The sequence below is a fragment of the Bubalus bubalis genome, chromosome 19, assembly GCF_019923935.1.
Source record: "Bubalus bubalis isolate 160015118507 breed Murrah chromosome 19, NDDB_SH_1, whole genome shotgun sequence".
In the NCBI taxonomy this organism is placed as follows: Eukaryota; Metazoa; Chordata; class Mammalia; order Artiodactyla; family Bovidae; genus Bubalus; species Bubalus bubalis.
The window spans coordinates 285,670-298,608 of record NC_059175.1 but is presented as its reverse complement, the minus strand read 5'-3'; the positions used below and the strand labels follow the sequence as shown (position 1 = coordinate 298,608).

Sequence of the window (12,939 nt, the reverse complement as noted above, 5' to 3'; positions counted from 1 at the left end):
ACTTTAAAGTTGGCCTGAGTCTGACAGCACTGGAGCCAGGTTCAAAGCCCCAGGCTTCTTCCCATCACACTTGAGGACAATGTGAAGCTTGCCTGGCCCTCGGTGTCAGAGCAAGGAGTGCACCCCTGGGGTTCCTGCAGGATACTGCTATGCATTTGGGTTTTGCTTATAAGATCCTGAACATCTTGTCGATTTTGGAAGAATTTGAACAGAGATTTTGATGTTTAGGAAGTTGAAGGGTCCAGGCAGGTATAGAGTACATTGCTGCTGCTACTGCTCATGGTGCTGGTGGTGGTGATGATTCCGGTGATAGCATGATGCTGTGGTGGCCGTGACAGTAGTTAGCGGCTGGCATTTACTGAGCGCTTACTGACTGCTGGCAGCATCCCAGACAAGCTGCATGCATTATCCTGCATCAGGTCAGTTCAGCTCAGTTCAGTCGCTCAGTCGTGTCCGACTCTTTGCGACCCCATGAATTGCAGCACGCCAGGCCTCCCTGTCCATCACTAACTCCCAGAGTTCACTCAAACTCATATCCATCTAGTCGGTGATGCCATCCAGCCATCTCATCCTCTGTCGTCCCCTTCTCCTCCTGCCCCCAATCCCTCCCAGCATCAGGGTCTTTTCCAATGAGTCAACTCTTCACATGAAGTGGCCAAAGTATTGGCGTTTCAGCCTCAACATCAGTCCTTCCAGTGAACATCCAGGACTGGTCTCCTTTAGAATGGACTGGCTGGATCTCCTTGCAGTCCAAGGGATTCTCAAGAGTCTTCTCCAACACCACAGTTCAAAAGCATCAATTCTTCGGCACTCGGCTTTCTTCACAGTCCAACTCTCACATCCATACATGACCACTGGAAAAACCATAGCCTTGACTAGACAGACCTTTGTTGGCAAAGTAATGTCTCTGCTTTTGCATATGCTATATAGGTTGGTCATAACTTTCCTTCCAAGGAGTAAGCGTCTTTTGATTTGCATAGTCCTCATCAAAGCCTTAGGAGGCCACTCCTAAAGTGACCCTCATTTTACAGTTGAGGAAACAGGACACAGGAGGTGAGCAAGCCAGAATTCAAAGCTCAAAGTCAACTGGTTCCAGAATCCATGCCCTCAGCCAGTGCATTCACTGTCCATTGGCAAGCACCATGACAGGGCTGCAGATGAGGGGCCCTGGCCATTTATAATCTGCCTAAATCTCCAGGACCGGGAAATACACAGGGCGGTGGTGAAAAGAACACCACTGGGACCCTCTGGAGCCTGCCTCTACCTGACATGACCTTGGACAGCTCTGGTTCTCCTCCCCGCTCGTTTCAGGCTCCTCAACAGTGAAATGCAGCAGACTGAACCAGAGGGGTCCCTTAATCACATACTGATCACACTCTTTTTCGTTACGCCTGTCCTTTCTGCCAGTAGAGTGACCGGCATAGTAGTTCTGGGTGAATTGCTAAGATGACAACGGTTACCAGACAGCTGCAAAACACAGCTCAAAGTTCAAGCATTTATCTAGCTGTTCCCAGAGATCTCCATGTTTCCAGTGACTAGTGAGTGGCCTTGAGAAGCCACAGTATTATAGAAATAGCATGGCAGCCACTGCTGAATGTTTACTAGCAGCTACTGTACATCTGTTATAATGCCAGGTCCCTGAGAAGCAATTGAAGTGCACTATCTCACTTAATACTCCTCCAAAAGAAGGACGATCTCTTTTGATAGATGAGGAAACCGAGGGTTCAGAAAAATTGAAAAACATACCCAAGCTCACACACCCCGGGGGCACATTCACTAAACCCAGAACCCAGCTCTCTCTTGCTGCAGAGACTATACTAAGCCCTCCACTAGTAACTGACTCTCTGTAGCCCCACTTTTATCACCTGTAAATGGGAATAACCATACTGACTGCAGAGCTGTTGTAAGGACTAAAAGGGGTCACATGTGTCTTGGCCTGCCTCAGTACCAGCATTCAGTAGACACTTAACAAAGAGTAACTCTTACCATGATTCTAAGATTGGAGAACATAAAATCGAAATTTTGGCTGATTTTTTTGCAGCCATTTAGCTTCATGCACATATGTCCAGTGTCTCAGAACAGTGCTTCTCACACTTTAAAGTGTACAGGAACTACCTGAAGACCTTGTTAAAGTGCAGGCTCTGATTCATTAGATCTGAGATCGGGTCTGAGATTGTGCATGTCTAACAAGCTTCCCGGGGACACCAGGCTGGTAGTCCAAGGACCACACTTGGAGTAGCAAGGTCTTAGAGCCACCCTGCTGGTCCCATCTCAGAAACAGGATCCCAGTGGGGTTACCTGTTTCCAAGGTCCTGTAAAGGAACCTAGAAGGCCTGGCCAAGTCCCAGTCCCCCCTCTTCCACACACACACACCGTAGGGAGGGGGTCACGGGAGACAACCAAGGAGCATTACAGATCAAGTGGGTTGAGCAAAATGAGGCTCAAGAGCATGGAACTATGCTAACTGGCCAGGTGCTAACAATGGTGATTGTTTCTGAAGAGCCTGTGAATGATAGAAACCCCACCTCTGGGCCCAGGCACCGCATTACCAAATGCAGGCTCTGCTTCCTGGATTCCAGTGCCCTGTGGCATCCAGGGCTAGAGGAGACACCACCTCCACCCCTGCCCCCACCCCAGGGGAGGAACCCCCACCAGGGAGCCCCAGGTGCTTGCAAGTCCCCGGAGCAAAGACCCTGGCCCAGGCGGGGAGCAGGGAGGCCATGCCTTGACCTGCTCAGGGTTCTCCTGTCCTGCACTCCAGGCCCATTTATCCACCAACACACAGACGCAGACACGCACACAACACATGCCTGGACTATTTCGCTGTTGTTGCTGTTTAGGCGCTAGGTGGTGTCCTACCCTTTGCGACCCCAGGGACTGTAGCCCACCAGGCTCCTCTGTCCATGGGATTCTCCAAGCAAGAATGCTAGAGTGGGGTGCCATTCCCCTCTCCAGGGGATCTTCCCAGCCCAGGGAGTGAACTCAGGTCTCCTGCATGGCAGGTGGATTCTTTACCATCTGAGTCACCAGGGAGACCCAAAAATCTATCTCAGACCCCCATAATCATCATGATCTGTATCTGAATAGCTCTTATTTATGGAGCTACCGTTACCTGCCAGGGTCAGGTACCTTAGATGAGTGTGATTTCTAATTATTTGTTAAATCCATACAATAGGTATTATTACTGCCATTTTACAGATAATGAAAACAAGTCTCAGAGAGAACTGGTAATTTCCTCAATTTAGCAGCAGCAGCCAGACCAGCATGTGCGCTCAGATCTGCGTACCTGCGGAGCCTGTGCTTTGAGAGAGGCAGAGTAAGCGCCCAGCAAGCGGTTCCCAGAATTGGCTTTGGACTGGATGTCTGGGTTCAACTGTGCTGGTTCCACATACTGCTGTGCGATGGTGGACATATTGCCTCACTTTCCAAGTCCATCTTCCCTCTCAGTAAGAATGAGGGTAATAACAACCACACCCATATGGTAGGGGTGTTATGAACATTATACACCATTGTGAATGTGAAACTCAGCATGAGTCCTGGAACAGAAACCATACTCCGAATATGGGAGTGAGGATGAGCACTGCAGTTTCCATCGACACACCGGCTTGCCAAAAGGGATCTTATGTTGCTGTGGTTTAGGATAAGCCCAGCTCACACCCCAGATCTCCTCCCCTCCGAGAAACCTCTGACGGGCCCTTTAACTGTGCCAGGCTCAAAAAGCAGCGGACAGACACAGCCCTGCCTTCTGGCTGCTGGAGGCGGGACCTGAGGCTGCAGCGCTGAGGCGGTGGGAGAAGGCAGAGCGCAGCAGGGTCCAGCCAGGAAGCCCAGTGCCTCTTGTTGCGGGCGCGGGCAGCAGTGGCAGAGCGGGAAGGAGGGTTTTCTCAGGCAGATGGTGAGCAGGTGGTGTGGCAGTGGGAGGGCACCCATGATGGCCCCGCCTGGCCCCGCGCCCACACTGAGCACACAGACCAGAAGCAAACGCAGAGACATCCCCCCAGGATCGCGCAGGTTGTCCAGGGAACCGGCTGCCAAAACCTGGGTGCAGTGCTGGTCCGTCGGTGCCACGGGAGAAGCTGGTGGCAGAGGACCAAGCCAGGGGCGACTCCCTGGGACGGAGGCCTGGCTCTGTGGTGCCTTGCCCTCACTGTTCTCCTCCCTGGCATGCTCCCCCCACCTGCACAGAGTTGGCACCTTCTTAGCTCACACATCCCCTGCAGGGCGCCTGGTACAGAGGAATCCCACTCTGCCCAAAATTTCTCTCACAGGGGGTCTCAGGGTAGCCTACCATCAGGATCACCCACAGAACTTAAGAGCAAATAGCAACACCCATGCTCATGTCTGGACCAATCAGAGACAAGCTTGTCACTTTAGGGGGCGAAGGTCTGCTAACCACACTTCAGCCATAGTCTACCCTCCAAGTTGTAGATTACAGTTATGCTTCAGTGAGGTTAGAGGTAATATCATCTACTGGCATTTACAGAGTGCCTACTATGTGCTAGATGTGTTATGTCGTATTTTAAGCACTTCCTTATTGAAAGGTCTAGTTCAACTCTGGTAACAGCTCTATGAGGTAGGCGTGTAGAAGTTAAAAAGCGAATACAAAGTAAAGGTCAGCCAACCAGGAAGAGGTGAAGCTGGGAGGTGAACCAGCTCTTCCTGGCTCCAGAGCCCCTGCTCTCGGCCCATGGGTTAGGACGGTGGGGAGGGGCTGAAGTCTGGGCAGTAGTGAGGCTGGGGGCCGCGGTCCTGAGCTCGGCGCTCCTCCCCGCGCCACGCACCATGGAGCAACCCAAGGCAGGGGCTCCCTTGGGCTTTCCCCAGGGCACACAGCCAGCTCACTGGTCCCAGAGCCCCAGGCGACCTCCCCCGCCCTCATCGCAGAGGGAGCTGGGAGCCCACAGGGCCTCCTCTTCACTGCGGCCGTGGAGAGCCTCCCTCACCATGTGCTTCTCTGTCTCTCCTCAGGGCAGAGACTGCACCGTGCCCATCAACACCTGCATTCAGAACCCCTGTCTGCACGGAGGCACCTGCCACCTGAGCGAGACCCACAAGGGTGGGTTCAGGTAACAGCTCGCCCTGGGCCTCCCTCCTCAGTCTGCCCCACGACTCTGTGGCAGGCGGAGGAAACCCAGCTCCGCGCCTCCTGCGGGCCGCACTCCACCCAGCCCTCGATGTGAAGGACTTTCAGGCTTTGCCTTCCCTATAAGGCAGCTACTGCTATCCCTCTTGTACAGATAAGGAAGTTAGGGCATCAAAGGGATAAATTGTTCATCTGCAGTTACACAGAAAGTGTTCAGACTGGCATCTGAATTCAGGGAGTCTGTCTCCAGAGCCAGGAGGTCTCCAAGGGAAGCTACAGTTGCTGGCTGAAGTCAGAGCAGACTAGGATAATCAATAGCTCAAAAAACCTGCCAGCCTGGAAATTCCACTATTCTTTCCTGTGTTGATTACATGTTCATATGTGCCAGGCACTTAACTCTAAATCTCATTTAAATCCTCCCAAGGACCGTATCCAGTACAGGTAGTTCCTGTCCCTGCTTAATAGATGGGGAAACTGGGGCACAGAGATTGATTTGCTCTGGGTCACATATCCTGACACTCAGGAGGAAAAAAGGTAAAAGCCACTTAGATATTTTTCTCATCCCTGTCTTTGGAGCTGGCCCTCTGGGCCTCTGCCAAACCTCTGGCCCCTTCCTGCTTCCCACCCACCCCTTGCTGCCTGCTGATGCCGTTTCCTGGGCCCTATCCTGGCAAGAGCAGATCAGGGGGGGCGGGCCCATAGGGCACCCCCAAAGAGCCAGGGGCCAGGCAGCAAAGGAAGGGGCACTGGGTGCCGTGCTGTGTGAGGAGGTCAGAGCACTCAGGGAACAAACAATGAACAACCACAGGCCCCCTGGCCGAGTTACTATGTGGTCTGTGAAAGAAATTCAGCTTCTGGGCTCCGGGTTCTCCCTGGGGAAAACAGCCGCCCACATATCCATCCGCCAAGTCAGCCCCATCAAATTCAACTCTGGAAAAGCAAAATTCAAGGCAGAGCTCATCTTCCTGCCTGCAGTGGGCCAAGCTCTCCCCCACTGAGAGTGGACGTGAGGAGAAGCCACCCAGAGCTCGCACAGCAGTGGCCACGTGGCCTCAGTCAGGAAGCACTCCTCCAGGCCTGGGGAGCCTGGCCCCATCCCCACCCCCAGCCCCGGGACCCACGTCATCGTCCACAAGAGGCAGGGGCGCCCCTGCAGGTGTTACTGCCCTCTTTGCAGGGATGCGGAAGGGTCTGTCTGCACTCTCCATCACTGAGGAAATCCAAATGAACTGGATTGTTTAGGACTTAATTTTCAAGGAAAACAGCCCAGACCTACAGGATTTGGAAAATGGGATGCAGGGCTCAGGCAATGAGGCCCTCATCCTGGGATGGCATAGCTTGTGTGGGATCCCCCACCTCACCCCACCGCCCAGGGCAGCACCTGGTAGGCTGGCACAGGGAGGGCCCCTGTCGGGCGGCTTTGCTCTCGTGTCCCTCTATTCAGTGACCTAGAGTTGCCATAACAGAGGACCACAGGCTCGAGGGCCTGGAACCAAAGAATGGCTTCTCACACGGCTCAGGCAGTAGGGGCACACTCCCTCTGAAACCGGGCGGGGGCTCCTCTCTTGCCTTCTAGCTGCTGATGGTTGCTGGCCGTTTCTGGCGTTTCTTGACCTGCAGCTGTGTCACTCTAGTCTCTGCCTTCAGCTGCACACACATCCTTCTCCCTGGGTCTGTGTCCACATGACTGGCTTCTTATAAGGACACCAGTCATGTGAGATTAGGGGCCCATGCCACTCCAATGTCACCTCGTCTTCAATTATGAGGTCACATTCCAAGGCTCGGGGGAGGGGGGTTAAGATGTCAACATATCTTTTTGAGGGGACACAATTCAATCCATGACACCTCTGACTAGTCAGAATTCTGGAAGCATCACCCACCTCTTAATCCAGATGCTTCTCCAGTCTTGACGCTTTGACTGTCTGCTCACAAAACAGGCAAAGGCTGGCAGGGCTGGCTGCACAGGAGATGTGACTTGCTGTCTGTCCACACAGCCAACACTGCTCTTGAGATATCTTTGACATCCCCTCCTCCTTCCTCCCCCCACCTCCCACCAGGTTTCCAGTGAGGACAAAAGAGACTTGAACCTCTTTTCCACCCTTGGTCCAGTCCATGAGCAACCTCCGCTCCCTGGACCAGCCCCTTCTTACCCCACTTTCACGCAGTCCTAAGAGTCCTAAGTCCTCTCTGGGGAAAGTCAGAGGGAAATAACTCATATCAGGAAAATAGACAACACTATGGTTTAAGATCTTTGGAAACCCACCCCCGTGTGGCTCTGAAGAAATGACCTTCTTCATGAATGCCCAGGGTCCCTAAGAGAAAAAAGAAGAAGAAAAAGAGAGGAGTTAGAGTCATTTATTTTGCTCCATGAAGAGCTCAGACCCAAGAATCCTCTGCCTGCCTTTTGTAGGAAATGTGACCCACTTTTCAGGTCATGGAAAAAAGGATGTTAATTTGGATTCTAAGGGAATTCCCTGGTGGTCCAGTGACTAAGACTTGGGCTTTCACTGCCATGGACCTGGGTTCAATCCCTGCTCAGGGAACTAAGAGCCCACAAGCCACATGATGCAGGGAAAAAACAAAAAAAATAAGACCACAAAAATCCACTTTCTATTAGTTTAGTTTCAAATGGAGAGAGGCCTGGGATTCTTGGTCTGAGCTGGAACACAGGACTCTGGTCCCTGACGAGAGGGGTAGCCTGCAGGAAGAATGAGATTCCTACATCGTTCATTTAATTTCATTTAATCAGACTCTCATCTTCCACCTGCACCCTCTCAACTCCCCTCACCCCTTGTCATCTGCCCAGCCTTCATCAATATTGACTTTTTTTCTGACTTATTATCGGACAATGCAGCCTGACCCTGGGGCTGTGGCCAAGGCCAGGCAGAGGAGAGGGAATGAGGTTTGTATCCAAGAGGTTTAACACTTCAGAGACACGTTAAGGAATTGTGTCATGCTGGTCTATGGTGTTTTTAACCAGAAAGTGTTGGCAGGAAAGGTGTCCTCCCACCCAACCCCCTCATCTTCCAGAAGCAGGAGGGGGCTCAGAAGTAGCAGGGATACATGAGAAGGAGCAATGGCATCCCCGAGGGAAGGTTAAGGAGGTGTGTGGTTTTGTCTAGAACAAAATCTAGCTGACATGCTTTCTGTGCTGTGTACCCCTCTAAGTGTTTTCCTTGTATAATCTCATTTAATGCCTACAACCACCCTGGAGGTAGATAGTTCCACCAGTCAACAGATGATGAAACAGATACGGAAATTAACCCAGGAAACCTGGTTGCAAAGCCTGATCTTGGCCACTAAGTCCTGCTCCCAATTAAAAAGCTGCCCTTGAGTCACAAAAAAAAGTACAGAGTTTGTTACGCTGTTTCTCTCTTTGTCTACAAAAGAGACTACCCATAGAACATAGCTGAAGGGTCGCTTAGGAGACAGGGAGGAATTAAAGCTCTACCACTGCAGCTGGGGGAGCCGTGAAGGAGGCATTGCCGTAGGATTGCCCCCAGGCAAGGCAGCCACCCAGGGCCAGGAGAGACTGGAGGCAGGGGGCTATCAGAAATGCCCCGAAGGCTCCTAAAGGTCTTCCTGCTCAGAACGCCAGGCCTTGTGTGCCCCAAGAACGGCCTCAGACTGCCAGCCAGAGGAGAAACCTGACTGACTGTGTTTCCCACCCCCGCCTTCCCCTCTGCCGCTCCCTGACCCTTGACCCCACCCACGCATCCCCAAAGCTGCTCCTGCCCTCTGGGCTTCGAGGGGCAGCGGTGTGAGATCAACCCAGACGACTGCGAGGACAACGACTGCGAGAACAACGCCACCTGTGTGGACGGGGTCAACAACTACGTGTGTGTGTGCCCGCCAAATTTCACGGGTGAGCCCCCGACGCCCAGGGGCGGGCTGCCATGCGGGCCCTGGGTGGGCTTGGCGTGAGCCCCCGACGCCCAGGGGCGGGCTGCCGTGCGGGGCCCTGGGTGGGCTTGGCGCGCATTAGAGGAGACCGCTGTGTGCTCGGCCAAGTCTGACTCTGCAGACCCCACAGACTGTAGCCTGCCAGCTTCTGTCCGTGGGACTCTCCAGGCAAGAATACTGGAGTGGGTGGCCATTTCCTCCTCCAGGGATCTGCCCCACCCAGGGATCAAACCTGCGTCTCTGGCATCTCCTGCGTTGGCCAGCAGGTTCTTTACCGCTGCACCCCCTGGGAAGCCCACCACTTTCTAGGCTTCTTCCAAAAACTCCACCTCCTTTCCCCCTCTGGACAAAAACTTGAATCCAAAAAAATAAAAAACCCATAATATGCCCTGAGGGGCTTCCCAAAGACCCTCTCCCTTCGTTTGTCCACCCCTCCCCCACCCACCCCCACAAAACACTCACTCCTCCCCACTTTGAGCAGGTCCCCGGCTTTCAGCTCTCTGTTCATTTAGTTCATGTTCATCCCCTCCTTCGGGAGCCCTGGGCTCCCCAGTGGTGTCTGAGGCCAACTGAGAGGCACTTGCCTTGCGCTCAGCTCATGCTTCATTCAGGTCTGAACTGAGGTGGGAGAATGGACGGGGGCAGGGGGGGAGGCGTGCCGAGCAAACACTTAGAAAGGCAGTTTCCTGCCTGCCTCTTCCATTGACCCGATGCAGTTCTGATTCATTGTACTTTGTTCCTAAGAATGGGACATCGAGGTTTTGTCTGTGCCAGAAAATGTCAGAAGTGTCCCACAGAGAATACACCTCTCTCAGTGTCACGGGCGGAGAAGAAGCAGAAGAGGCTTAGAAGGCACACAGGCACCCTCTGTGGTCTCGAGAGGCTGGGGACACGGTGACGGCAGGGTGGGGTCCGCTTGCCCCCACCACAGCAGAGAGCCAACTCTGGGGCTGTGTCTGCCACGCTTTTCCACCTAGCCACCCTCGGACCCTCCTTCACCCTGCCCCGGACACACCTGCCCCACGCCTCTCTGGCTGCAAGCTTGTTTCTCTCCATCACTCTCCACGTGGCCTGACTGGGTGGAATGCAAGGAAGTTATCAGTGGTGTGTCTTCCAGGAACCTGACCCCTGCAGGCTGGTCTGACCTCCCACGTTCTGCTTTCTGGTGGTGTGAGTTTTCCAGGGCTTATTGGCAGGGCTTATATCTTTGGGTATTTATGACCTGTTAGGCATTTTTCTGGCCCTGTGAATTTCAAAGGGGATGTAGCCAGAGACCAGAACTTCAAATTCTTTCCATGTTTTCTTCTCTGAGAAAACCCACGGGGCTTACTTATCTGTAACAGGTGGACTGCACTGCTAAGCCCTGGCTGCCCCTCCAGGAAACCCCTGAGTTTCCACCAGGTTTTCCCATCATCGTGCTGATAGCTGTGTGTTATAATTGCCTGGTTATTTGTAGATCCACGCCCCCAACCCAACACACACACCACGGGGGAGGTTGGGACTGGATCACTGCGGTGTCCCTGGCCCCTGGCAGAGTGCTACCACACAGGAGATGCTCCATAAATGAGTGTAGAATGAAAGATAAGCATAGCCCACAGTCGGGCGGGCTTCCCAGCGGCTCAGGCAGCAAAGAATCCGCCCGCAGTGCGGGAGACCTGGGTTCAGCCCCTCAGTTGGGAAGATGCCCTGGAGAAGGAAACAGCTACCCACTCCAGTATTCTGGCCTGGAGAATTCCATGGGCTGAATAGTCCATGGGGTCACAAAGAGTCAGACACAACTGAGCGACTTTGACCAAGTCAGGGGTGATTTCGGCTACTGCAGCCCCTGGATAATCAAGTGAAACAGCCAAATGGCAAAGCTCTAACAGTGCCCAAGAGAGGTCCTGGGGTCTTCTTGTGGTCACTGCCAGGGAAATTGAGACAGAGGTGCAGAAGAAAGGAGATGCCTAGAGAATAAATGGCAGGCTCCTGACCGGGGACTGGATGAACCTGACCTAGCCGGGGTATCCCCCCGTCTCCTCCCTGACGCCTGGGCTCTCTACCCGCCCCACCAGGTGAGCTGTGCGACGAGGTCATTGACCACTGTGTGCCGGGGATGAACCTCTGTCAGCATGAGGCCAAGTGCATCTCCCTGGACAGAGGATTCAGGTGAGGCTCATTCATGCCTGGCACCAGGTCCCAAGGATTTGGCTCCAGTAGCCTGGGTTTGCAGCAGAAACTCTGGGGTTCTTTCCATATTTTTTTTTCACTCTCTCTTTTTCTATTAGTTTGCTAGCATGTGCTTTTCTGTACCCCTGACTAGTCACGGTCTGATTCTCTCTTTGTCAGTGTCTTTCTTTATGAGTCTCTGTGTCTGCCCTCCCTGTTCTCTCCTCTCTTGAGAGAGCGAGTGAGCCCCTTTCTTTGACCCCTCCCTAGTCTTCCTTCTCTTCCCTCCCTCCCTCTCTCCCAGCACATGTTTTCTTTTTCCTGTTAGAACACTTGAGTTTTATGCATTTATTTATTTTAACGCCAAAAGCAGCTAATTAACAGTGTTGTGATAGTCTCAGGTGAACAGTGGAGGGACTCGGTCATACGTGCACGTGTATCCATTCTCCCAGATTCCCCTCCCATCCAGGCTGACACATAAGAGTGAGCAGAGCGCCATGTGGTCTCTACAGCAGGTCCTTGTTGGTTATCCTTTGTAAATATAGCCTATATATTCCCAAAGTCCTGAACTGTCCCTTCCCCGTGACAACCACAAGCTCGTTTTCTAAGTCTGTGAGTCTCTGTTTTATAAGTTCATTTGTATCATTTCTTTTTAGATTCCACATATGACAGATGGCATATGATATTTATCCTTCTCTGTCTGATTTACTTTACCCAGTATGACACTCTCGAGGTCTATCCATGTTGCCGCAAATAGCCTTATGTCATTCTTTTTAACGGCTGGATGGTATCCCACGGTATATGTAGCACACCTTCATGCATTCCTCTGCCGGTGGGCGTTTAGCTTGCTTCCGTGCCTTGGCTGTTGTAAACAGTGCTGCCGTCCGCGTTGGGCTGCATGTGTCTTTTAGGGCCAGTTCTCTGGATGTATGCCCAGGAGTGGGATTTCAGGGTCATATGGTATCTCTATTTTTAATTTTTTACGGAACCTTCATACTGTTCTCTATAGTGGCTGTACCAGTATAACATTGCAAGAGGGTTCCCTTCTCTCCACATCACCCTCAGCAGTTATTGTTTGTGGATTTTTTGATGCTAGCCATTCTGACTGGTGTGAGGTGGTATCTCATTATGGTTTTGATTTGCGTTCCTCTAATAACTAGTGATGTTGAACATCTTTTCATGTGCCTATGGACACATGTGTCCTCTTTAGAGAAATGTCTGTTCAGGTCTTCTGCCCGTTTTTTGAGTGGGTTGTTTTGTTTTGATGCTATTGAGTATCATAAGCTGTTTGTAAATTTGAGAGACCAGTCCCTTATCAGTCACATCATTTGCAAGTATTTTCTCCCAATCTGTGTGTTGTCTTTTTGTTTTGTTTATTGTTTCCTTTCTATACAAAAGCTTTTGAGGTTAAGTAGGTCCCATTTATTATTTTTGCTTTTATTTCCATTATTCTGGGAAATGAATTGAAAACGACATTGTGGTCACCACATCTTTTCTTTCCAGAGCTAGTGCGGCGGAGCCACCCCACAGAGGAAGCAGAGGCCAGAGGGCATCTGGTGCCATTCCCCAGATGCAGCCCGCCCTGCCCCCTGGCTCCAGCAAGTCCGCCAGCTTGTGTGCCTGCGCATGGTGGGGGTGGGCAGGGAGGAGGCAGGCTGTGGGCTCTGACAGGCCCAGCGATGTGGCCTCTGGGGCGGTGTCTCCGGGGGAGCAGGGGCACGCTCAGGCTGTTCTAAGGGAACACAAGAGGCCGCCTCAGGAGGAGCCTGCAGACCAAAGGGCGCCCCTGGGGACTCCTGGGCACT

At 52.5% G+C, this 12,939-nt stretch overlaps 1 protein-coding gene across 2 annotated transcripts in view; it reads left to right on the top strand.

Moving 5' to 3' along the window:
* SLIT3 (slit guidance ligand 3) overlaps nucleotides 1-12,939 on the top strand; it is a 729,759-nt gene that overhangs the window by 686,238 nt on the left and 30,582 nt on the right. For both annotated transcript variants that reach the window (XM_044932473.2, XM_044932474.2), the window contains exons 27-29: nucleotides 4,969-5,066; nucleotides 8,809-8,948; nucleotides 11,041-11,134. In XM_044932473.2, the coding sequence (XP_044788408.2) occupies nucleotides 4,969-5,066; nucleotides 8,809-8,948; nucleotides 11,041-11,134 (332 nt within the window). The remainder of the gene's footprint in view (nucleotides 1-4,968; nucleotides 5,067-8,808; nucleotides 8,949-11,040; nucleotides 11,135-12,939) is intronic.